At 38.8% G+C, this 24,482-nt stretch overlaps 1 protein-coding gene across 1 annotated transcript in view; it reads left to right on the forward strand.

Annotated features, from left to right (window-relative positions):
- LAMA2 (laminin subunit alpha 2) overlaps positions 1-24,482 on the forward strand; it is a 291,049-nt gene that overhangs the window by 201,860 nt on the left and 64,707 nt on the right. The window contains exons 35-39 of the mRNA XM_081997942.1: positions 5,732-5,894; positions 10,083-10,293; positions 11,878-11,994; positions 13,135-13,298; positions 17,057-17,195. Of these exons, the coding sequence (XP_081854068.1) occupies positions 5,732-5,894; positions 10,083-10,293; positions 11,878-11,994; positions 13,135-13,298; positions 17,057-17,195 (794 nt within the window). The remainder of the gene's footprint in view (positions 1-5,731; positions 5,895-10,082; positions 10,294-11,877; positions 11,995-13,134; positions 13,299-17,056; positions 17,196-24,482) is intronic.

A 24,482-nucleotide genomic window follows, 5' to 3' on the forward strand; every position in this document is an offset into this window, starting at 1 on the left:
GACTCGTCAGCCTCACGTGTGTGCCTGGGAAGATCATGGAACAGATCCTGCTAAAAGCTATGCTAAGGCACATGGAGGACAGGGAGATGAGTCAAGACTGCCACCATGGCTTCACCAAGGGCAAGTCCCGCCTGACCAACCTACTGGCCTTCTATGACAGAGTGACAACATCAGTGGACAAGGGAAGAGATACCAATGCCATCTGTCTGGACTTCTGGAAGGCCTTTGACACAACATCCTTCTCTGTCAATTGCAGAGAGATGGATTTGTTGGGTGGATGAGGAATTGGTTAGATGGTTGCAAGCTGAGGGTAGTGGTCAACGGCTCCATGTCCACATGGCGATCAGTGATGAGTGGTGTCCCTCAGGGGTCCGTATTGGGACCAGTACTATTTAATATCTTCATCAATGACATGGACAGTGGGATCGACTGCACCCTCAGCAAGTTTGCAGATGACACCAAGCTGAGTGGTGCGGTTGACATGCCTGAGGGATGGGAGGCCATCCAGAGGGACCTGGACAAGCCGGAAAAGTGGGCCTGTGTGAACCTCATGAAGGTCAACAAGGCCAAGTGCAGGGTCCTGCAGCTGGGTTGGGGCAACCCCCCATATCAGTAGAAGCTGGGGGATGAAGGGGTTGAGAGCAGCCCTGCCGAGAAGGACTTGGGGGTACGGGTGGATGAAAAGCTGGACATGAGCCAGCAATGTGCACTCACAGCCTAGAAGGCCATCTGGATCCTGGACTGCATCAAAAGAAACGTGGGCAGCAGGTCAAGAGAAGTGATTCTGCCCCTCAGCTCTGCTCTGCTGAGACCCCACCTGGAGTACTGTTTCCAGCTCTGCAGCCCTCAGCAGAGGAAAGACATGGACCTGTTGGAGTGGGTCCAGAGGAGGGCCACAAAAATGATGAGAGGGATGGAACACCTCTGCTATGAGGACAGGCTGAGAGAGTTGGGGTTGTTCAGCCTGGAGAAGAGAAGGCTCCAGGGAAACCTTCTTGCAGCCTTCCAGTAATTAAAGGGGGCTTAAAAGAAAGATGGGGACAGACTTTAGCAGGCCCTATCACAATAGGACAAGAGGTAATGGTTTTAAACTAAGAGAGGGTAGATTTCAACTAAATCGAAGGAAGAAATTTTTCAGAGTGAGTGTGGTGAAACACTGGCACAGGTTGCCCACAGAGGTGGTAGATGCCCCATCCCTGGAAACGTTCAAGGCCAGGTTGGACGGGGCTCTGAGCAACTTGGTCTAGTTGAAGATGTCCTGCTCACTGTAGGGGGATTGGACTAGATGACCTTTAAAGGTCCCTTTCAACCCAAATATTCTATGATTCTATGATTGCATGAAGCTATTAAGTAAGATAATGGCTGAAAATGTATAAATGGTTGGCAATCACAAGCAGGTTTTTTACTTGAAAAATATTTATCTTTCTTCCTCATAACTCCCACTACAGTACTGATTTCAGTAGTTACTCTTCTGAAGGTCCATGTCATTGAAAAGGAAAGCTTCCACTTTTGTCCAAGTGCTATCGCTTACATTTTATATTGCCTTTCATTTAACACATCCCAGTACATGCCCTGTAGCTGAACTGAATAGCAATTTAGGATGTCTTTAGTATGTGCAACTTCAACATGAAATAAATGTGGGAAAAGCAATAAGTAAGCAAGTCTTCAAGAAGTTTTTTAAACATAAGACCAGGTTCTTCATATTTCAAGATGAATTTGGGATGACAAGGGCTAAACCAATTTTTTGCTCCACTAAGTTTATGCCCAGTGTTTGTAACCCAAACAAAAGTTTCCTCAAACTGGCTTAGCAATAGGAAATAGAGAGTTAGAAGACATTGAGGGTGTGAAATAAATTTATGCAGCATCTTAGAATTAGACAAAAACTTTAAAATCAATGTGTTTGCCTAGTGGCCAAGTTAACATTTTAGGAATATATGAAATATAGGAGCACAGGACTGAAAGATACCTCCTGGGTTGCTGCATCCACTCCCCTGCTATCATAAACTTTCTAACCCTCATCTTCAAAGAAGTTCCCACAAATACAGACACTTTCAGAACTCTGCATAACTACAAACCTTCTCATTTCCAGCTAAAAATACTGATGTTTAGTTTATCATCATGTGTTCTTTTGCCAACCTTGTTTAGTTCAAATAGATTTTTTCCTCTCCCTAGTGCTTCTCCTTCTTCCGCCACCCCCAACTATGTTTCTAGAGAGGAATCCTATTCCCTTTCAGCCCACTTTTTTCTAGACTAAAACACCTTATAGCGTATTCTCCCAGATCTCATATAATTTCCTTTCCTCTATTCAAAAGTAGGGTCATCTTTCCTGAGCATAGGTAACAATTGGTAATGAGGTAAGCGTCACTGAAATGAGGTTGTTTCAGTGTCTTGCACTTCAGTAGCAGTAAAACCTGCCTATGTCAGCTCTCCTAATATATTCTGGGATAGCATTTCCTTTTATTTCACAGCTGGGTGCCATTGGAGATTCATAATATGGCTATGTTGTTCTCATTCATACCTCATATCTAACTGGCAGAGCCATAGATTACAGCTGAAATTCCTGTTGTTGTTTAGTTCACCACCTTATATTTTCTACTGCTAAATCTCATTCCAGTCCGATTACTTCAGTTTTGAAGGTCACCCAGTTCTTTCTGCACAGTATTCCAATCCTTCTCTACTAAGACTCTCTTACAACTTTTCCTCATAAGCATATTTACTCAGTATACTACTTTTTTTTTTTTTCCCCAGGATGATGAATGAAAATATTCAGCTGGATTTGCTATTAAACTGTATAGTCTGACATGTGCTACTTTTGGGAAAAAAGAGAAAAATGTTCATTTTTTGCACATCCTGTTTTCCACTTCCTTCCAAATCAAGTTCTCAGGCCTTTGTGCCCCTGTACTCGGCACTGGTGAAGCCACACCTTGAATACTGTGTTCAGTTTTGGGCCCCTCACTACAAGAAGGATGTTGAGGTGCTGGATCGTGTCCAGAGAAGGGCAACGAAGCTGGTGAGGGATCTGGAGCACAAGTCTTAGGAGGAGCGGCTGAGGGAACTGGGGTTGTTTAGTCTGGAGAAGAGGAGGCTGAGGGGAGACCTTATCTCTCTCTACAACTACCTGAAAGGGGGTTGTGGTAAGATGGGTGTTGGTCTCTTCTCCCAAGTAACTAGAGACAGAATGAGAGGAAATGGCCTCAAGTTGTGCCAGGGAAGGTTTAGGTTGGATATTAGGAAAAATTTCTTTACTGAGAGAGTGGTGAAGCATTGGCACAGGCTGCCCAGGGAGGTGGTGGAGTCACCATCACTCGAATTGTTCAAAAAATGTGTGGACGTGGCACTTTGGGACATGGTTTAGTGGGCGTGGTGGTGTTGGGTTGATGGTTGTACTTTATAATCTTAAAGGTCTTTTCCAACCTTAACGATTCTGCGATTTTGTGATTCTGTGAATTCCTGTTCCTCCAAAACAGGCACTACATTTGCTTGTTCTCAGTCAGTCTTCTTTCTGGATTTGCAATGTCATGCACCAGTTCTTTCCAGTTTCTAAAATGGTAGTTCTTTGGCCACTCCAGCTTGAGTTCTTCAAAATGTTCTTCCTCTGACTGTAATAATTTCTATATCCTTACTGCTGATTGCCATCCTCAGTTGTCTCCCTGTTCAAGATCACCGTATTTCAAAAACTGAGAATAAACTTTGACATTATGTTGGAGCCTTTCCTAGACTATTTTAAAATTTGACGGCATTTTAAGTGCATATTGGCCCTATACCTTCTTTGTGTCTGCTCTTTTTGACCTATGAGACATTGCCAGGATGTTCCTTAAAGACTTTGTGTCCACTCATGATGTTCTGATTGAGACAGCCAACCGGTTTGCAAGAATTCTTTATGCCCATTCCTCGTCTCCCATTGATAGATTACAGATTTCTGAAAGTTATGGCGCTTTGGGTCTCTAGGAATGCAGGTCTGTATCTGTGTCCTTGAGCTCCCTAGTACTTGTTGCTGGTAGGCAACTACTTTTGGGTGAAATGCCACAAAAGGACCTATTTCTTTCCATTACTGAAGGTAATACTTGACAATGGCGGTGCTCAGAACTACAGATCCGTAGATCTGACGGATGCCTGCCTAAACATCAGGGAATTAAGGAGTTCTTAGAGCCACAAGAACTCCTTATTACAAGTGAGAGGTTTGTAGCGGTTTGTTGGAATGAAGATACTGTGACCATTGATCCATTTCTACTCAACTGATTGCTGACTTCCTGGACTTCTGAGTACCTGTAACTAGTTTTTCCTCTTAACTATGGAATTTCCCCAGCTTTGCACTTCATTGTGTTCGTCTGCGTCAGTGCATCCAAATCTTTTACCACCACTAGACTGTGATAATTTGCAGTATACTAAGACTAGAAAGTAAAGATTGTTATGAGAAGAGGAGGATGGAGGAGAAAGATAAAGCTAGGTATAAATTTTCCTGAACCTAATAAAAGCTGTGATAACATATCCATTTTCTCTTTTAAGGTAAATACTCAGGGAGGTTAAATGACTATTTACTTATTCCAGATTTTAAAAAAATTAATATATGCCTATTTCCAGCCTTCAGTAACTTAGTAATGATACATAGCATAATGCACAGAAGCGATCCGTGATCCATTTAAGCAAAGTGTAGTCTTTTTCCAGTCCTCACTATGCCACGCATAAGCACTCTTGATTAAAGATCCAAATCTCAGTTCTCACCAGCAAATCAAAGACATCATTGGATTAGAATTTTCTTCATAATTTGCTCTAAACCTACACGATGTGTAGATTAAATAGTTATTTATTTGAATTTTGGAAGACAGATTTTCATTTCTTCAATTAAAAATTTAATTTAAAATATTCAGAAGAATATGCGACCAGGAACTGTGCTATTTTGGAGAAATCAATTATTTGGGAGCCCTGTGCCTATGGAAAGGCAGCAGTACTTTTTAAAATTGAAGATAGAACTGATTGTTTTAAATGACCTAGTTGCTTCTGCAAGTGTATTTTCTAATATGTTATGGTGTGCTATGGCAGAAGGATTTTAGTCAGTCCTTTAATATGATACCATGTGTACAGCTTCATCAGTTAGGAATAATTCAGCTATTCCAAACACATAATACATTTACAGTGTACCATTATGTATTCCAATCTTCATACCCATATTTTCCATTTCTGGGTATCTGCTTCTAAACACATGAGCAGGTTTAGACATTTGTGGGTATCTTTTACTTCTTCTCTCTCCTTCTTCTCCCCAGATTTCCCAGTCATTTATTCTTCCTATCACTGTTAAGTCTGTCTAAAAATGACATACTTTGAAGTTCTCAAAAAGTATTCTAAATCTGATTCTCATTGCTTGTACTGTAAGCTACTTAATTCTGTGAGCAATATATCAGGTTATTGTCTGCTGTTTTGAAGGTTCAGTGCAAATTCTTTCTTTCTTTCGGGGGAAGAGGAGGGGAGCATGTATTTCTTATACTGGATCTAAAGACTTCTTTACTTTAATTACTGTGCTTGAAAGTGACCTATAATAAAAGGTTTGATGAAATATATAACATATTCTCATTTGTTATTGATCATTGGATTAACCATCCTTTATATTTCACAGCAGGAATAACCAGCGTAATTTGCATTCCACTTGCTGGTTGAGTTGATGGGCAGATGCTTAAAGCCTCTCTGTTGTTTTTAATTACTAACTCACTACATAAATATTTTTGGCCCCCTGCAGCTGCAAATGAAGATGCTATAAAACTGAACGAGACACTCAGAACCAAAGATGAGACTTTGGAGAAGAATCTTCCACAACTGCAGAGTGAGGCTGACAGAATGATCGCAGAGTTGAGAAGTCGAAAGCTGAATATGCAAGAAAGAATAGCTCAAGATGAGTTAAAGTGAGTAGAAAGACCTCAGTCTTCAACCACCGAGTGGTAATAACTGGCTCTTGTATATGTGATTGTCATCTTTTCCAACCAAGTTTTCAAGCTGGGTCTTACAGAAATGGAAAGGGAAGAAAAGTCTAATACTTTATATCTGTTAATGTAGCATTTGCATTTTTGAAAATGCTTACGCATGTGGAAAGCAATCTCTAGGAAATTACTTCTGTGCCTCACAGGAACCAGCAGCATTTCTAATCGAATTCTAAGCAATTTTTCTCTGGTTTTAGCTCCTGCTTCAGACCTGATGAATGGCTTTTGTACTAAAAAGCTTGTCTAGAAGCTTGGGTTTTTTTCTGGGAAACTAATTGGTCTAATAAAAACATTATCTGTCTGCAAAATTGTCCAGTAGCATAGACATTCAAAACAATGTATCTTGCCCTATATAGAATAGTGTAGATCAGAATATTCCAACTTCGCGGCACAGTTCAAAAGCCCAAGATTTGTTTTTTCAGCTATCTGTAAAAAAAAAAAAAAAAATATAAATACATTGGCAGCTCTTTATAAAGCATTTTGCAAAATGCCAAAAACTTACCTGATACAGAAGAATACTTGGCTTGAGGTTAAAATTCTGGTAGTCTGTTGCTTCTGTATCAGTCATACAAGGCATATTCCTAGAGCTAGGCTTTGCTTAGCACTTCACCATAGCAAACAACTAGTAGGTAATCCAGCTGAGCAGCTATGTGGTCCATTGAAGTTGTGATGGCTCAAAAAACTGTCTGGGATAGAGGTATTCAGGCCTGAAAATGACAGTTATCAGGTGCATGCATGCTGTAAGGAGACGTAAATAGAATACAAGCTTAGCTGAGAATACCAAGCCATATAGAATTAGATTTGCACTGCTTATCTTACACTTCATAAACCTGATCATTTTCTGAAAATCCTACCAGTACATAATTACAAATACACATGCTGCCCATAATTCTGATAGTTCTGCTTTCTTTTCTCTTGAGAAAAGATACATTGCAGACTTACTTTTCATCACTGTTTTATTGCTTTTTCTTCTGATTCCACTGAGCCTCTTCTATCCCTTCTCCACTCACATATAGAAATAAACCAGGAAAAAGTGGGGATGAGAAAAATTTAGCCAAACCTCTGAAAGTGCTGCCTGCTATTTTAGGACGGACTTGGGGGAGGCCTTTCAAACAAAGTGTTCTTAGTCCTCAAATGCTACAGCCAACATGAAACTGTCAGACTAGCATGAAACCCTTTCCTAGTCTAGCCTAAAAAGCTAGGGTGGGAAATGCAGTAGGGCTTTTTTGAGGGAAAGAACTTCTCTCTCTTATACCATTCTCCCTGAAATATGCAAAGTGAGTATTTTCATTTCTTGATAATAAGAAATACATGAATATACTCACTGATTTCAAAGTTGTATGCTTTATCTTAAGGATAGGATTACCTCTTCATAGGCAGTCATTGAGATCCAAGAAATTCTGGCAGTGAATTCAACAGAAGGAAGATTAGTCACTGTGGATTACAGGGTGGGGAGGAAATGTCCCTAGATAATGTTTTCTGAAACTCTTTTATAAAGTACTGCCTCTTAAAGAAAAATGTCTTAAAACTACTTAAGTAATGTAGTAAGATAGTGGATAGGATACATTCTGCAAAGAAAAAGGTTGAAGAAAAATTAATCATTCTTAAAACTATGTGTGTGCACACGTGTGTTGTTCACTATGCTGACATGTATTCTTACATAGTCATTTAGAAATATCTAGTTTTGAATACCTCTGCAAGTCTCATGATCGCTTTGAAGTAGTTAATCATGTTTACTCTTCGGTGAGATGTCTTTTGGCAGTGATTGTATTCTGCTTTCAGGATTTCATCCAAGAACAGAATGACAAGAGTCAGTGGATTCTTCTTACCTCTCCTATGTTTTCAGTGAATTCTCAAAAGTTTAATGAAGAACGCAAAAGAAGTAAAGTCTTCTTGCTTTCATAGATGGCAAAACTTCTCTTAACATGTGCAGCTTTTTCCCTCATTTATTTCCCACAGTGGCTTTTGAGCCACTGTGAACTTCTATCATCTAGTTTCCTGTAAGAATGAATTGCATAACTCAGCCACACAGTGTTTGAAGAGAAGCCTCCTGTGTTTTGACATTGCTTCCTGATGTTTTCAGTTCTGTATTTGGAGAGACATCAGACAGCTGATCACCTTATCCATGCTATTCATGATGTAATAGTCCTCATTTCTTCTCCATATAGGACTATTCTAACATATTTAGACTCTTACATAGATACAGGTTTTTTTAATCATTTTGTCATCAGTTTCGAATATTTCTTTTGTTCCTTGGTACCCATTTTGAGGACCCAGACCACATAGCATTCCAGGTGTTAGGCCAGACTTGAGATTGTTTCTTCTAACACTTCCAGCATTCTGTATAGTTCTTTTTCTAGGAAGGTATCCAGTGAAAGTAGTAAGGCTTAAATGCACAAGATAGTATTTCAAGAAATGTGGTGCAGTCCAGTCACACAGCAGTTCGGGTACATAAAGCAAGGAATTACATGGAGCAAATTTATTGCCTTGTACTTGATTAGCTAGAGCAGAGGGAAAAATGCACAACAGGTCAATATGGAAGTGTTACTTTAGAGCAGCAATAAGGAGTTTCGAGGTAGACTACTCGACAGATAGGTAGTTTGGACTGTGCTATGAGGCAAGGGCATAAAAAGGAAACCCGTCTGTCTTGTACTGTTCCTCCAGTACTGCAGAGTCATAAAGGTGTCAAAATTTGCCAGAAGTGTAGGACAGTAGCTGCTTATACAAAGAACAACCGAGGACATATGGGACAAATTCTGAATTCCTTTCTACACTTCTGTGAAAGAGTGTCAATACTTGGATTTAATTTTTTTAAATATCTCATCCTCAGAAGTTGCAAATTCACAAGATGAATAATTTTTTTTATCAAAGCCAAAGGCGGGGCAGATGGGTGAAAAAATCCATCTCAGAAATATCCCAAATCTAAGGTAATAATTTGGCTTTCCTTGGCTCCAGTTCAGATCCTTCATCTAAATTATGCCCAGTGGCAGCATATCTTTTCCACCTCTCAGATTTTTTTGTGTGTGCATTTATTTATGTGTTTATTTTTAGAAGGTTTCTAATAGAAGTGACTATAGGCAGGACAAACTGCAGTGTTTTTCAGAAAATACAGTTCTTGTTTTCTACACAGCTTCTTCAGACACATTGCCAAAATGAGACAGGAAGAAAAACTTAATCTGTTCTAGGTGGAAGTGCGATAGATTTCTTCTGCAGGTGTTATCTATCCTACAGATTCCTGTTTACATAGGATTTTTCTTTATCTCTAAAACATCATTTTGGAAATGATTCTTTTTTTTTTGGTCTTTTTGTCTTTTTTCTGTCCTTGTCTTACCATTGCATTATCGCAGTGGTGTTTCATTACATGAAACTGATTCGATGGCTTGGTATCATGGGGCAGACAAATGACGGGGCAAAAAGACTCCAGTACTCTCATCCTTTAAAAATGGGTGCAGCAGCTCTCTGATGATCAAGAAATATTGTATCCCCTGCCAAAAGCAGACACATGTGAAATTTTTATTTCTGTGTTGCCAAAGTCCATTAAAAATATCCCAAAATTTAATTCAGATAAGCAAAATTCTTTAGCTACTGGAAGTCATAAATCCAAGGATCCTGGGGGTTGTTTATTTCACAGGAAAATATTTATTATTTTTGACTTTCTAAAGCAGTTTGTCTGCTCCAAGACAGATTGAAATCAGGCATATCTACATATCCCCCTCAGTTCAAGGTAGGAAACAACTTTGTGTCACATGTCACATTAATGTGAATTAATTAAATCTTTTTGACTGTTGAAATGTTTCAGAAAACCTTGCTTTACTAGTCAGATATCAAGAATGGCAACTTACCAATATAAAAAAAAAAGACAAAACAGTCTTCAGTGGAGAATATTTGAATATTTTCTACTTCATAAGTAGGACCTTACCGGCATTTAAGAACCTCTTTAAGAACGGACTTAAGAGAAACTGTTGTTTCACTTTATTAAGCATGTGTTCTCTTGAAAGTTGCTTTGAGATTTAATTTAGAAGTCTATTTCATTTGCATGTTATTAAGATTATTCAGATTATTCAGTGTAGGGAACATGAACTCAGTGCCTTCATGGGTGGTGATGTATTGCAGGAACGCAGAAGATCTTTTGGACAAGGTGAAGAAATTATTTGGTGAGCCCAGTGAGAAAAATGAGGATCTCAAAAATGAGGTCTGGGACAAGCTAGCAAACTACCACACCAAAGTTGATGATGCTCGAGATCTGTTAAGAGAAGCTACGAGTAAAATTAGGGAGGCTGATAGTTTATCTGCAGTCAACCAAAAAAATATGACCACGGTAGAGGTAAGTGCTGACAAATTGTTTCCTTGATTACTTGGAGTCTGATCAAAGTTTGAAACATTGCATGATTAAATCTTGAAACAAAAATATAAGCAAAACAAAAATATTATTTTAGTATAACTGATATATCTGTATCTGATGTGATTGAAAGGAAACACGTTCCTCAGAATGAGGAAAGGTTTTAAAAGTAGAATTGCTCCACTGCTTTATCAAAATAATATCTGCTTTTAAGAACTGAGTGGAGGGTACATTGGATTTATTATCCTGGGGGAGATTAAATTCATCCCAGTATAAATAATAATGTAAAATTCAAATCCTGTGTTCAAGATATTTAAATAGGAGTTCAGTTAAAAACTTTGCTGTCATATATTTGCTCCAAGAAAACTTACACTTTCATCTCCCTCTCCAGCCCCTGGGAAGAAGACTGAAGGGGGTATGTGGATATTACAGAGTAATAAATCAAACTCTATCCTTTGTAGTTAGTAGCTATTATAAATTATCTCCCTCAAAGCAGAGGGGTCTGCTTGTGATTTAATTTAAATTGCAGAGACTTAAAGAGCATATTATACTGTACATTAACAAGCATTTAACCAAGACATAAAGAGCAGAGTAAACCTAATGAAGATAAATGTTTCGACTCTGTTTGTATCTCGATGAGCTTTCGCCTCATGTAGAATGATGAGGTTAGAATTCCAAGACCTCCATTCTCAGCAGATACTTATGGGCTTGATTGAATTAAGGAAATACAGTGCTGTAAAGAACTTAGGTATTCTGTGCATTTTCTTTCCAAAAGTGGATGGATAAAGGTTGGAGAAATTACCTGCTCTCTCAGTTTTTAAAATATTCTCTACGTCACAGTATCAGAGTGCCTGAAGGCATCCTTTCCGGTAGTCCTGCCCACCTGGTTGTTTTCAAGAGTTTTTTTGCTTTATTTTGACCTTGTTTTGACCAAGAAGCCATCACAGTACTCTTAACACTAGAATGCCGTGGACACCTATCAAACTAATCTGTGATACTCAATGGATCTTGCACAAGAAATCACCAATTCCCTATTCAGAAGTCCGTCCTTATTACACAACATGCAGTATTTTTACTACTTGTAAAATCAAGAATCCTAACGTTGCACCAAGCCATCATCTTTTATTTTACATTCAGTAGTTGGTGAAACACCAGTGGACGTAAATAGGAAAGCAGCAGAATATTTTGATAAATTTTGCCTTCATAGCCAGAGAAGGTAATTGTTAAAATGAGGAACTTGCACATCTGGGTAAAGATCAGGATTTCTCATTTCTTTCTGATTCATTTTGCAATTGTACTACAGTCAGTTACCTCTGTTTTGGAGTGACAAAAAACCTACTCTGTGGGAAGGGGACACAAGGCTGGGGAGAGGAGGAAAAGGAAAAGATGTCTTACATCATACATTTTTTATTGTTGTCGCTGTCTTTGTTCTGAAAGCTCAGAGATTCCAGAAGTGGCATTGTGGCATGATGACAAAATGCAGTCTTGTATTGTGATGCTGGTATTTGAACTGGCATCCCCATTCGAGTAAACAACTCAGATTTTTCTTTGTGTGAACATGTCCTATAGAAAAAGAAGCAAGCTGTAGAAGATGGCAGACAAGATGTTGAGAAGAGCCTGCAGGAAGGGAATGATGTCCTTAATGAAGCCAACAAACTTGCAAATGAAATCAGCTTAGCTGTAGAGGTGAGTGTTTTATCATCCTTATCTGAGAATTAATACAACAAAGCATCATTATGGAAGCAAAATACATAATTAAAGTAACACCTGATTTTTCTTTTTATTTATCGATGTTGGAATATTTGATTGGAAGAAATAATTTTTCCATTGCTGTATGGCAGAAAAGCTAATCTGGTATATAAAAATTATTAACTTGGAGATTTAAATGATTCATTGGATTACATAAAGAGCTAGCTCATAATTTTTCATGGACTCTCTCTGCTTTTATAAATAACGATATTGTGATTGTGGTACTGACTTTATCTTTAGAATTGTAGATGCAGCAGACCCATTCACAACCTCACTGTTACTCTGTGATCTAGATGTAGATTTATCTGCACAAAAACTGTGTGTGCTTATCAGGAGGAAACTTCAGAAATAATTTGTTGCTTGTGGCAACAACTTTAAGTCTAGATAGATCAGGGACAGGAGAGGATTGCACCCTCATTTTACATAATGTTTTTGAAAATTCTGCCTTAAAAGTTTCATCAACAGAGTGTGAGATCAGTGCCTTAGCTACGAAAAAAAAAAATCTTGAAATATCATTGGTCCTGGAAATATTTCCATCTTTCATTGAAAATTATTATAATGAATGGAAAAATGCCTTTTGGAGAAATGGGAAAGGAAACATTTTGAGACGGCTTATTGGAACAGGAATGGCAGGTCTTCAAAAAGTATAGTTCTAATTAAGATACTATAATAAGCAAAAAAAATTGGAGTCACTCAAAAGGTCGTGCAACGTGGAACTTCTGTCATTGGCTAGTTATTATCGTGGAGTACGATGACAATTTAGTGTAACTGTGTAGGCATCTACATTTAGAAAAGAAATCCAAATTGGAGTTTATAAACTTTTAAACTGTGCAGTTCCCTAATTGTAAAATAAAAACTTCTACTAAGCTCAAAAGAGGCAAGTAGCTGTTGGAATATTGTTTTGTCTCTCCTCTACTCTTCAGTCCAGGCATTCCTTTATTCTTTCCATATTAGTTCCCCGAAGTCTTAATGCATGGGTGAGTTATGGGATAATACTTCACAAGGAAAATACATGTTTAAAGGGCTACAGAGTGCTTGCGTTCAGCCTCTAAAAGGCCTTTCTTTTGTCATTTTCAGTATGTAGAAAGCATGGCAGATAAGATACAGCCAATGTCTGATCAGCTGAAGGATAAAATAGATGACTTAGCACAAGAAATTCATGACAGGATGCTTCCAGAAAAGGTGTTGCAAGCTGAGAACCATGCAGCCCAGCTGAATGAATCATCTGCAATACTGGATGGGTAAGGCAGCCATTCATTGGTAATGATAAAATCATGAAGCAATTTGTAAAATTGCTTGACAGAAACTGAAGGGCATTCTTCTTAGGCTTTGATATGTGTTACTGGGAGTATACAAATAACCAGTGTTCCAATATGAGCGTATAACTATCCAGTTGGTTAATTTGTGTGTGTCTTTCTTGCATTAACTGCAAGCAGTGCCCTCAGATGCACTCATAACACAGTTTAATTTACCATATGCTTACTGCTATGTTGATGTGAAAAAAAATTGAACTTTGTCTTACAGAGCCCACTATGTGTTTGCATAAACATTTGTTAAAAACAATCAGTATTTTTAAGATGACCATTGTGGTAGGAGACGTTTATCATGGTGTTAATTTGTTTACTGTCAGAAATCCCTCATAGTGATGGACAGTAATCCCTCTAGTGGTTTCAAAACACTCTCCCAAAATGGGTAAGTGTCATGGACCAAAAATGCTTAAATCTAAGTACAGAAATTCCAGTTTCTCTTTACCACTGTCACATTCCTAAATATAAGTGAGAATTGCAATGCCCTTGGTTTATGCCCTTTCAGAAGAATGGTACTTTATAATTCATCATTAATATAGTTTCCTGGAAAGAATAGAAGATAAGCGTGGGGTTTTTTGTTTTGTTCTGAGTTTGTTGGGGTTTTGTCGGGGGAAGAGGGAGGTGTCTTTTGTTTTATTGCCTTTTTTTGCATTTATATAATTTCTAAATCTATATAATTTGCAATAGCAATACTCAGAAATAGATTGTGGATATTGTGCCTCTTGGACCTGTCCCCAGCATAGCTTCAGAGTTTTGTTTTCTCAAAAGCACTGCATGAATAAAAGAGATTTTTTTTTTTTAACATCAACAATTTGCTCCTTTTTTGCTTCTTGCATCTTTTAGATCTACCTGAAGAATTTAATATCCCAAAGACTTGTGAGCAGGTGCTTAATACATTTTTTCTTACCAGCATCTGTAATTTTGAGGAAAAGGCACAGAATTATCTCTGATAGTGTCTGATACTTTTAAAAATACTGGCTTCATATACAGCGTACTCACACCACTCTAAATATTCAGTCTAATTTATGTTTTGAGGAGTACATAAAATGATAGCTGTGGTTTCCTGAGAAAAAAGGATTTGAAGGGCACTGTTTCTAGGAAAACGTGGCTTTTGTAAATGATATGTGCACTGTCTGAGTAGGACACATCAGTTTTGTGGTGCACATCCGGGCCTAAAGTAGGTGACTAGTGTCACATCCAACCACAGTACTGAATTTGGATATAAATATCCAAAGTTAGTTATATAAATATCCAAAGTGAGTTATTAGGTAATACCTCACAAGGAAAATACATATTTAAAGGGCTGCAGAGTGCTTGCATTCAGCCACTAAAAGGCCTTTCTTTTGTCATTTTCAGTATGTAGAAGGCATGGCACAAAAAATACAGCCAATGTCTGATCAGTTGAAGGATAAAGTAGATGACATCACAAGAATGTGTTTCATATTTGGATATATAAATATCCAAATACATGGAAAATTGGCATGGAGAGTAGAGAAAATGTAGACAGAAAAGAATATTTTGCCTCCTTAATAAAATGTTGGCAAGACATATTTTGAGATAGAGCTTTTTAATGATGCTAAATAGACTTTTTTATGGGTGCATTCATGTGCTTCTGTCTTAATGCAGGTTGACAGCTTGGCCTTAAGGAACTTAGGGTAACGTTTAGAGTTGCATTCACTGTGATATAGCACTGTGTATACTTCTATCTGATCCGGACATCAACCTCAGTTTCTCCAGATATAGAATAAAAAATGCAGAATCAAAAACGTTAAAAATTATATCTAAAAACAAATTGTTCAAAATTAAAAGTTCCAATGTGGTCAGTTGGATACATAATTTCAAAGGAGAAAGAAATACCAAAGTGCTGTGTAATCCTGCATAAGGATAAAGCTGTTTACTTCATGCACTGACATTAAACAGTCATACTTCACAGGAATATGCAGTCTCTATCTGTCTTAGGAATTCAAAAATGTATCTATCTATCTTCACAACTGGCACTTGGGTGTCTTTCAGTTAATACTAAATTTGCTGAAAAATACCATTTCGTCTTACAGGAGAAATTGAGGGAGAGCTCTTGCTCTCCAATCCCCTTCTAAGGCTCAAATAGTATAATGATTGATGCTGAGAGTGTTCTCGTGAGAGTTAGAACATGGAAGAGTTCATTAATTTAACCTAGAAAAAAATGTTATTTTTCCCATATACAGGGAGAAATTAGTATAGGTTTCTCCCTTATGGCTAATCGCCTGCTCATGAGTGAAGATCATTGGTATTTGGCAAATTCAGTTCAGCTCCCTCCTAACCAGAAGAGACTTGAACCATATTTCTAAGTAGTACCAGAGCTACTAGCTAGGTAGCTATTCTGGGCTGCTCATTTCTCTAACAGAGCATCACAAAAACTTGCTATAGCCTAGTGAGCTCCGTCTGTAGTTGAGGAAGGAGATCTGCTTTTCCAGGAGTGATGCAGAGGCAGCTCAGTCATGCTATTTCTGCAAAAGCCTAAAGGGAATCTCTCTCCCTCTATTAACTACATGTGGAGTCCAGGGAGCATACCTTTTGTCCCCTTTGTCTTTCCTGTTACATTTTGTGGAAATCATTAAGTACACATTGAAGGGAGGATTGCAGCCCAGCTGCCCCAGTTTCCCAGAGAACAGATAATTACCAGGTTAGAGAATGAGTTTCTCTTTCTTCCACACTTGTCTCAATGACTAAGTATTTTATACCAGCTGGAACAGGTCCAGCAGGAGTAATCCCTGCCTCCCTTATATTGCCATACACCTTGATGGCTAGAGCATTTCCCAAACAGGCAAAAATCCAAGTTCAAATCCATTCTTGTCCAGTTCAAGCAGGAATTTTAGTGCATTTACCCTTTGTTCAGGAAAAGTATCATAGGCATCAGACATAATGTATACTGAGATGGATCTCTTCAAGTTAATTCTGTAGGTGCAGTACTTCTTTGTAGAAAACATTTGAATATATCATGCAGAGAGAGTGCAAGAAAAGTGATTTCTCCAGCCTGCTGGCTAGAAATTCCTCTGGAAGGGGGTTAGGTCAGGTCCAGTCCCTGCACCAGGAAATATTACTTGTTTATAATTACTTTCTAATCTACTTATAGTTATTAGAATGGAGTATTTCATGTAAATACACCCCATTCCATATGAAGCATTTTTGCTTATGTTTTTTATTTTGGTCAAAAAAATTAACCCTTAGATTTGGCTTCGACAGTGAGATATCCTGCAAACCTGGCATTTTTGTGTTTGGCAGCCAGATCAAGAAATTAGTTGTTCAGAGAGTCTACTTTAAAACATGCCTGTGATGATTCCCCCATATTCATACAGTGCAAAATTCATTGAGTTGCCTGGATCAACACATAACCTATAAACCCACATTATGAATCTATGTTATCTGGATTATAGTGTTAAGCATCGCACTATCTTTTCTCAGTGTCTGTTCCGTTTTTATCTCACAGAACCTCATCTTTTAGCGAACATTGTTTTTTATGTTTTTCTGCACGGATAAAATGTGAATTCCATTAAACGCATCATGCCAGAACTCCTGAAATTTCAAAAGTAGCATGGCTCTCTAAAGAAATGCCTTAGAAATACAGGCTGTTGGGTTTGAAAAAATAGGATACTATGTTCTGTTGAGCTCTGATAGCAGGTTTAATGGTGTGTTTACTTTTCCTATCCCAACAGAATCCTTGCTGAAGCCAAAAACCTCTCCTTCAATGCCACACTTGCTTTCAATGCTTATACTAACATCAAGGATTACACAGATGAAGCTGAAAAAGTTGCCAAGGAAGCCAAGGCTCTTGCAAATGAAGCTATGCAAGCGGTAAGAAAAATAAGTAAACTGGGAAGAAGGCTTAGATTTTCTGTGGAACTGTGCTACACCATATCTCAGATCTGTGTTTTGCCATCTTATGACTTTATTTAGAGACCACTGCCACCATAAATTCTTGTGTTGACATCAGAAAGCTATGCCCCTGTCAGAGGGACATGTACCTTCAGACTACATCCCCATTTGTTCCTAACTCCCGTTCCTTATTTTTCTTTCCCTTTTTTTTTACTGTTCTTCTTCCATCTGTCTTTCACCTTTCAGTCTCTGTCTATAGTTCAAGCCAATATCTTTGAGTCAGGAGTGTAGGTCATTTGATACTAAATAAAGCTAGTTCATATTTAACAAATGTTTTGCACAAATCTAAAGAACTCCATACCTTAATTAACTCTTTACCCTCTAGTTCCACGAAAATGCTCAGAGGCACTTCTCTGCACGTAGGATGAACTGCTTGCACCTGGCAGAATTCTAGAAATGGAGAATTGTAGGAGGGGAGCGAAAAGTTTTATTCACAGAAACCATACAGCTGCTTTTGTGAATGCTGCCGGTTTTCACAGAGAAATCTTATTCTCACTATGAGGTACTGCATGCAAATTTTCAGAGGAAACAGAGAGAACTTTTAAAAATAACATTGTAAGGTAAAGCCAGCTCTCCAGCCTGAGTCATAACGAGGAACTTGGCTCCTTAATGCATACACTGTGAGCAGAAAACATTCTGAGCATAGTCAGAATTATTTTTTTATGTCAAATATCAAAGGAGTTAATGGCTAATTTGTGGAAGTTGGTCAGAGAGCAACTGATGTGCAAGTCACAGGCACACAGAAACACGAGGAAATGACAGTATAATATGAAACTGCCAGACCCTGATACAGAAACATATAGATGACCAGAAGCAACTTGTAGTTACAGCACTTTTATATGAATAAAGGTAGCTTGCAGAGTGCTACTTCAGTCAAATGGATTATGAGAATAGCAAAAGTAATCACATGCTGTAAAGGTCTGTATTTAGGAGAGGGATAAAGTGATCTAGTCACTGCACAAAAATTTTAATATTCTTGGGCTGCTTACATTGTCACCTTCTATTTCAAGTAACGCTAATTATATTTCTCTCTTGATGAAAAATTTCACCTCACGCTTTAGTATGCGCAAGTTCTCTGTAAATAGTTACTTGTTTCACTGGAACTTCTAATTACATTGCAGAAGTAAATAAGGAGGTGTGGATTTTTTTTTTTATTCTCATTAGGATTTAATACAGATAGCTATCTTTTGCTCCTTTGATGACTCGCAGTGAGTGAGGCAGGCAGCTGTTTCAAGGTTTGAATAGAAAAAAAAGACACATACAGTAGTCAAGAAACAAAGCAAGCAATTACAGTATGGCTACAAAAGTGTATATATCAGACAGTGAACCAGCTGATTATACCACGGAGAGAAAACAAAGAGATAATTTCAAAGGGATGGAGGTGAATATGGACAATATGATGTAACCAGAGGCAAGTGAGTAGCAAGAAAAGAGACTAAGGTATTATTAAGGTGAGCTTTTAAACATCTCCTTTGCATGTATTCATTTAGAGAGAGCTTATTTTTTATTATGAGCTGTATATGTGTGTGGTGGGTTGACCCCTGGCTGGATGCCAGGTACGCACCAAAGCTGCTCTGTCACTCCCCTCCTCAGCTGGACAGGGGAGAGAAAGTGTAATGAGAAGCTTGTGGGTCGAAATAAGGACAGCAGTTACCGTCATGGGCAAAACAGACTCAATTTGGGGAAAAATTAATGTAATTTATTACAAAACAAATCAGAGTAGGATAATGAGAGTGAAAACTAAATCTTAAAACACCTTCCCCCCACCCCTCCCTTCTTCCTGGGCTCAACTCCACTCCCAATTTTCTCTCCCTCTTCCCCCCCGAGCGGCGCAGGGGGACGGGGAATGGGGGTTGTGGTCAGCTCATCACATGTTGTTTCTGCCGCCCCTTCCTCCTCAGGGTAAGGACTCCTCACACTCTTCCCCTGCTCCAGCGTGGGGTCCCTCCCATGGGAGACAGTTCTCCACGAACTTCTCCAACGTGAGTCCTTCCCACGGGCTGCAGTTCTTCACAAACTGCTCCAGCCTGGGTCCCTTCCCTGGGGTGCCGTCCTTCAGGAACAGGCTGCTCCAGCCTGGGTCCCCCAGGGGGTCACAAGTCCTGCCAGCAAACCTGCTCCAGCCTGGGCTCCTCTCTCCACGGGGCCACAGGTCCTGCCAGGACCCTGCTCCAGCGTGGGCTTCCCATGGGGTCACAGCCTCCTTTGGGCATCCCCCTGCTCTGGCGTGGGGTCCTCCCCGGGCTGCAGGTGGAGACCTGCTCCACCATGGAGCTCCATGGCTGCAGGGGCACAGCTGGCCTCACTGTGGTCTTCACCACGGGCTGCAGGGGAATCACCCCGCTGGGCACATCCTCCTCCTTCTTCTTCACTGACTTTGGTGCCTGCAGAGCTGCTCCTCTCACATATTCTCACTCCTCTCTCCAGCTGCAATTGTGCAGGTTTTTTTCCCCCCCTTCTTAACTATGTTACCCCAGAGGCGCTACCACCATCGCTGATGGGCTTGGCCTTGGCCAACAGCGGGTCCACCTTGGAGCCGGCTCTCATTGTCTCTGTTGGACACGGGAAGCTTCTAGCAGCTTCTCACAGAAGCAGCCCCCCCACACCCTGTGACTAAAACCTTGCCATGCAAACCCAATACAATGTGTAACAGGGATCTAGTTGATGAAGAAGAAAATGGAGGGAGCTACTGCCTTTTAAATGTAATTTACGATATAAATGTAATGAGTGGTTTACCATCAAATTGCTCCAGAGCAAGGTAGGTTTTAACCATTATTTGGTAGTGGATTGTTGTGAGACAGATGTGAGGATTTGGGGCCAAATTTAAAAATTATATTAATTGTGAAGTTCAGTCATCATTTCATTATTCTATTTTTTTGGTTTTATGCAAAGACTGTTGAATGTTTGCTCATCCGAAGTGAAGACCTTAACTGCTAACCAGATGAATCAGGCTCCCTCTTTCTGCAGGCACCAAGGAACTTACTTTCAGCTGAGTTTCAGCATGAGAGCAGGAGTGCTGTCTGGAGCACTGTGGTTCAAGCACTCTTCTAGAAGGCAGCATTTGTAGATTTGAGCCCCCTCAGACTAAGAAGCCTCTGGAAACTGTGCCCCTCCTTCTGTAGATGGTGCTGTTTGGGACCCTATGTAGAAGACAGAGATCATGTCTTTCCCCTCCTTTGCAACAATGGAGGCATGTTCTCTTCTTTATGAGAGCAATGTGGATGCCTGTCTTCTGTAAAAGACTATGGTCTCCAGATGCTAGCAGATAATGGAGAAAAGGGATGAAGCTCACATGCATCCCTGAGCCTAGCCTTTCCCGTTAACCAGCTGGGGCAGGGGAGGAAGGTTTCCTGACAACAGCAAGCTGGTGCATGAACTAGAGACGGTAGGGACAGGATTGAGTTTTACATTCCACCCTGTATGTCTCTGGAGCAAATAATTTACAAGAACCTTTGTGATGTCTCAGGGGGTTTTTGGTTTGTAATGGGAAAATTACTTTGTTTTCAAATTAAGCTAATATTGCCGAAAGCAAGAACAAAAAGATGCTTAAAATCCATCGTGATTATAGCAAGCCTGATAACTGACTGGGAAAAATGTATTAAAAATATGACAGAAAAATTCCTCCCAAGCTTTTTATAATGGATTGGCTCTCCTCTTTAAAAGCAAAATAAATTTATCACAGATGAGAAATTTCTAGCATTCAAGCAACTTCAACATCCCATTAATTAGCCAAGGCAGTAACTGATTAAAGAGAGCAGTCATGTTAAGAGATCCAGCTTGTGTCTCACCAGTCAGAATCATAGTTTTACAACACATCTCAAAAAAGTGTGATTATTCTTAGGCTTTGTAGTGAGGGCTTATAGGTTAGTAACTGGAACCACAGGTGACATGTTAGGTGTTCAGGGTCCTAATTCCTTCTTTGCTTTTGACTTACTTTGTAGTGGTAACCCAACAGTTATGTTGGGTGTCGAGGTTTCCTTAGGTGCTAATGGCATAAAGCTGCCTAGCCATCCTCCTCATGAACATGTCCTGAGGTGCAAATCATTCGTAACATCTTGGTACTTCAGAATGCTCAGCTATCTTCAGGACTGGTAAAAATGAGAGTAGCCCTAACTCTTGCATAAGTGAAAACTTCCCAGAATATAAATGTATGTGAAAAGAAAATAATTTAATTTTAAGAATAAGTCAGAATTATTTTAACTGATGTGAATAGTACTTAGGTCTATAAAATGCCTTGTACGTGTTTAAGTTCAAGGATGTGATCCACAAAACTGTCCCAGTGCATTTACATCCATGCTTGGAGCTGTACTTCAGCAGGTAACCAAAATCACTAACATGTCAGCAGATTTGGGCTACATGGTGCCTGCATTATGTTTACATCCATTCATGAAAACTCAGAAGAAATTCCTTTCTGCAAAGTCCCCAGCAATTCTCAGTCTGGTATGTGTTCAGACCATGCCCACCATGTTCTGTCAGGGGAGTCTTCACAGAATGCTGTGACTACAGCTGATGTTATTCAAACTTGCAGCATGTATCACATTTCCCTGTTAATGTGATAAGTCAGCGATTCACACAATCATCCCTGGGAGATCCCAGAAGAGTGCCATAACCCCCCAGACCATGGGCGGAACTGCAGTCTTTCTGCCACTCCTGCAGAAGCTAGGCTGTTTGACAAAAACAGAGTTGAAGACTCATTGAAATACCAGAAAAAGGAACACAGAGGGGATATTCTTCCTAAATTCTTTCCTTACCCAAAATTGTCTGCAAGTTATCAATTCATAGAGTTTTTCTGTAATTTGATAGATGTTTTTCTTTTGCTGTTAAACTTCAAAATTTTTGCTAAGCCACGAATAAGAAAAAACCAGACTGTTAAGGATCATGTATAGTTTCAGTGGCAGCATTTTGTATTATACTATTATAACAGCACTTACACCTCTAAACCACAATTGAGATTGCATTGTTTGGGGACACAAGGAGATCTCGCTTCTGCCGGGGAATGGTACAAGCAGTCAAGCTGCACAGAGTTTGCATGGGGAGGGGCGGGTGCATGAAGGAAGGCACAGGGTGAGGAAGGTACTATCCCCAGGTTACGGACTCTCTGGAAGAGATAGAATTAGAACAAATTATATTCCTGAGACACTACGATTTTCCAATTTATCTTGAATCACAATCTTTTTTTTTACTTTTTTTTTTTTTTACAGCAGGTGTCCCGATTTAAAAAATAATTTCAAAGACCCTTGGCTGTCAGTCTTACTAAATCATAAAGGGATTCATCATGACCCAGGCTTGCCACAAGCACACAAACTCACCTCACACAAAGCCAGAAAATGTTTGCCTTTTTCATTATTGACTTCATCACAATTTGACATCTCATGAGCCACAAAAAAAGGTAGCCAAAAAAAAAAGCATATTTTGCATCAGATGTCTTGGTTAATCCTCCCTTTCAGAATTATTTTAAAGTAAATATAAAATAAAGCTTTTAATCAGTGCAAGTGTATTTGTCTCTGAAAGGGCTTTTCTAGTATTGACTTTATGCTGAAGTCTGTTTCTGACTAATTGTCAGCACATGCCCAATTATGGTGCCTGATTTAATGAACTTCTTGGTTTGCATTGTAAATCTGTCCTTTCAACTTCATTTTCTTGAATATAAACTGCTTTAACAGTCAGTCAACCATGCCTAGTCATTTAATAGTAATAACAATCATTATTTTTGAAGTCTATGGTCACAGAGTGATCATACCCTGGGTTCTGTTGCTAATGGGAAAAGGAATATAAAAGTATTATCTGATTTGACAGGTGCATCTGCCACAAAATCTGGCCAAACATTCTTCCTTCAGGAGCAGTTGTTTGCTTAATTGGATAATCTTTTTCTTTTCTGGTTTTATATGTATTTTTATTACCAATGATACTTGTATTATGTGATAAAGAAAATCTGTGAGAAAGTAATTTTTTTCATCTTTCAAATGTATAGTTTCTGTTGATGTTGAAAGGAACTTGTGTACACAGCTTAGTATTTCAGGTGAGCTTGGAAATATGGCAGTTATATGGGCCTTACTCTTAAAATCGCTTAGCCTATGATGAAAGCTAAGCATACATTTACATCTTGTATGAATACAAGGAATCTTTAACAGCTGTATCCCTGTGACATATGGCAACATATACCATAAGATATCCTGTAACAAAAAACTTGTTTCTGAATTTTTAAAGTATCCAAAGCATTCCCTACAACTTTTAAAATAAAAAGAAATGGTCAAGTCCAATATATGGGCTTTACAGTGTCAAAAAACAACAAAGAATCAGGATTATGTGAAATACCACCTCTGGGCTTGCTTATTTTATAAATAATGAATAGCAGTAATAACTGTGTCATTTAATTGACACACAGTTAATTTTTGAGTGTCTGTATCTGCCCTGGAAAATGAAAAGTAGCTGCTTCTTAATTACATACTAGTTACAAGTCTATGACCCATGACTAATATAGAATGTTAGCTGGCTGTCAGGAGTATTCTCAAAGACACGTATTCAGTATGATGTGTGACCTGAGTTCAGTCTTACAAACTGAACGATGAGTGGTTTAGAACCTAGAGCATTTCCTACCAACTGAAAATACTAATCTAATTTAGAAAAATCATTCTATCTATTGATCAATCTCTGCACTGAAGATAGAAATGGATGTTTTTCTAACGAAAGATCATTAAGTAGCATGATATGCTGAAGGATGGTTATTTAGTAATAAAACTTTTTCAGATTAACTGCAGTTTGCCCTTCTTTTTAAACTCTATTTCTTATATATCATATACTCTTTACTGACCTAGCAACTAGAATTCTTGAATTTAACCACAAAGACATCTCTGTTGTCAGTATTAGAATTTGGATCACCACATCCAGTCTGGCTTCTAAAGGTACTGTAGTTGCCATTAGGGAGAAATACTATGTTGCATGGTGTCGTGTCTGTAGCTGGAGGGAAAAAAACATCTTTAAATTGAAATAGCTTTTTGTTTCTTCTGGACAAAGTTTTGCTCGTAAAGTCAAACCTGCTTCTTTAACAGTATAAACATTTTCTCTTTTTATTAAAGTTATCACTGGTATTCCAAAGAAGAACTGGTTTACTGTAAAAACAAAAGGAAATTAAAGTTGGGGGTTTTTTTTGTCTCTTGCAGACCAGTATAACAGCAATGGGATATAATTCAGAGCACAGTGACATTC

Source organism: Phaethon aethereus, assembly GCF_964289735.1.
Source record: "Phaethon aethereus genome assembly, chromosome: 3".
Lineage (NCBI taxonomy): Eukaryota > Metazoa > Chordata > Aves > Phaethontiformes > Phaethontidae > Phaethon > Phaethon aethereus.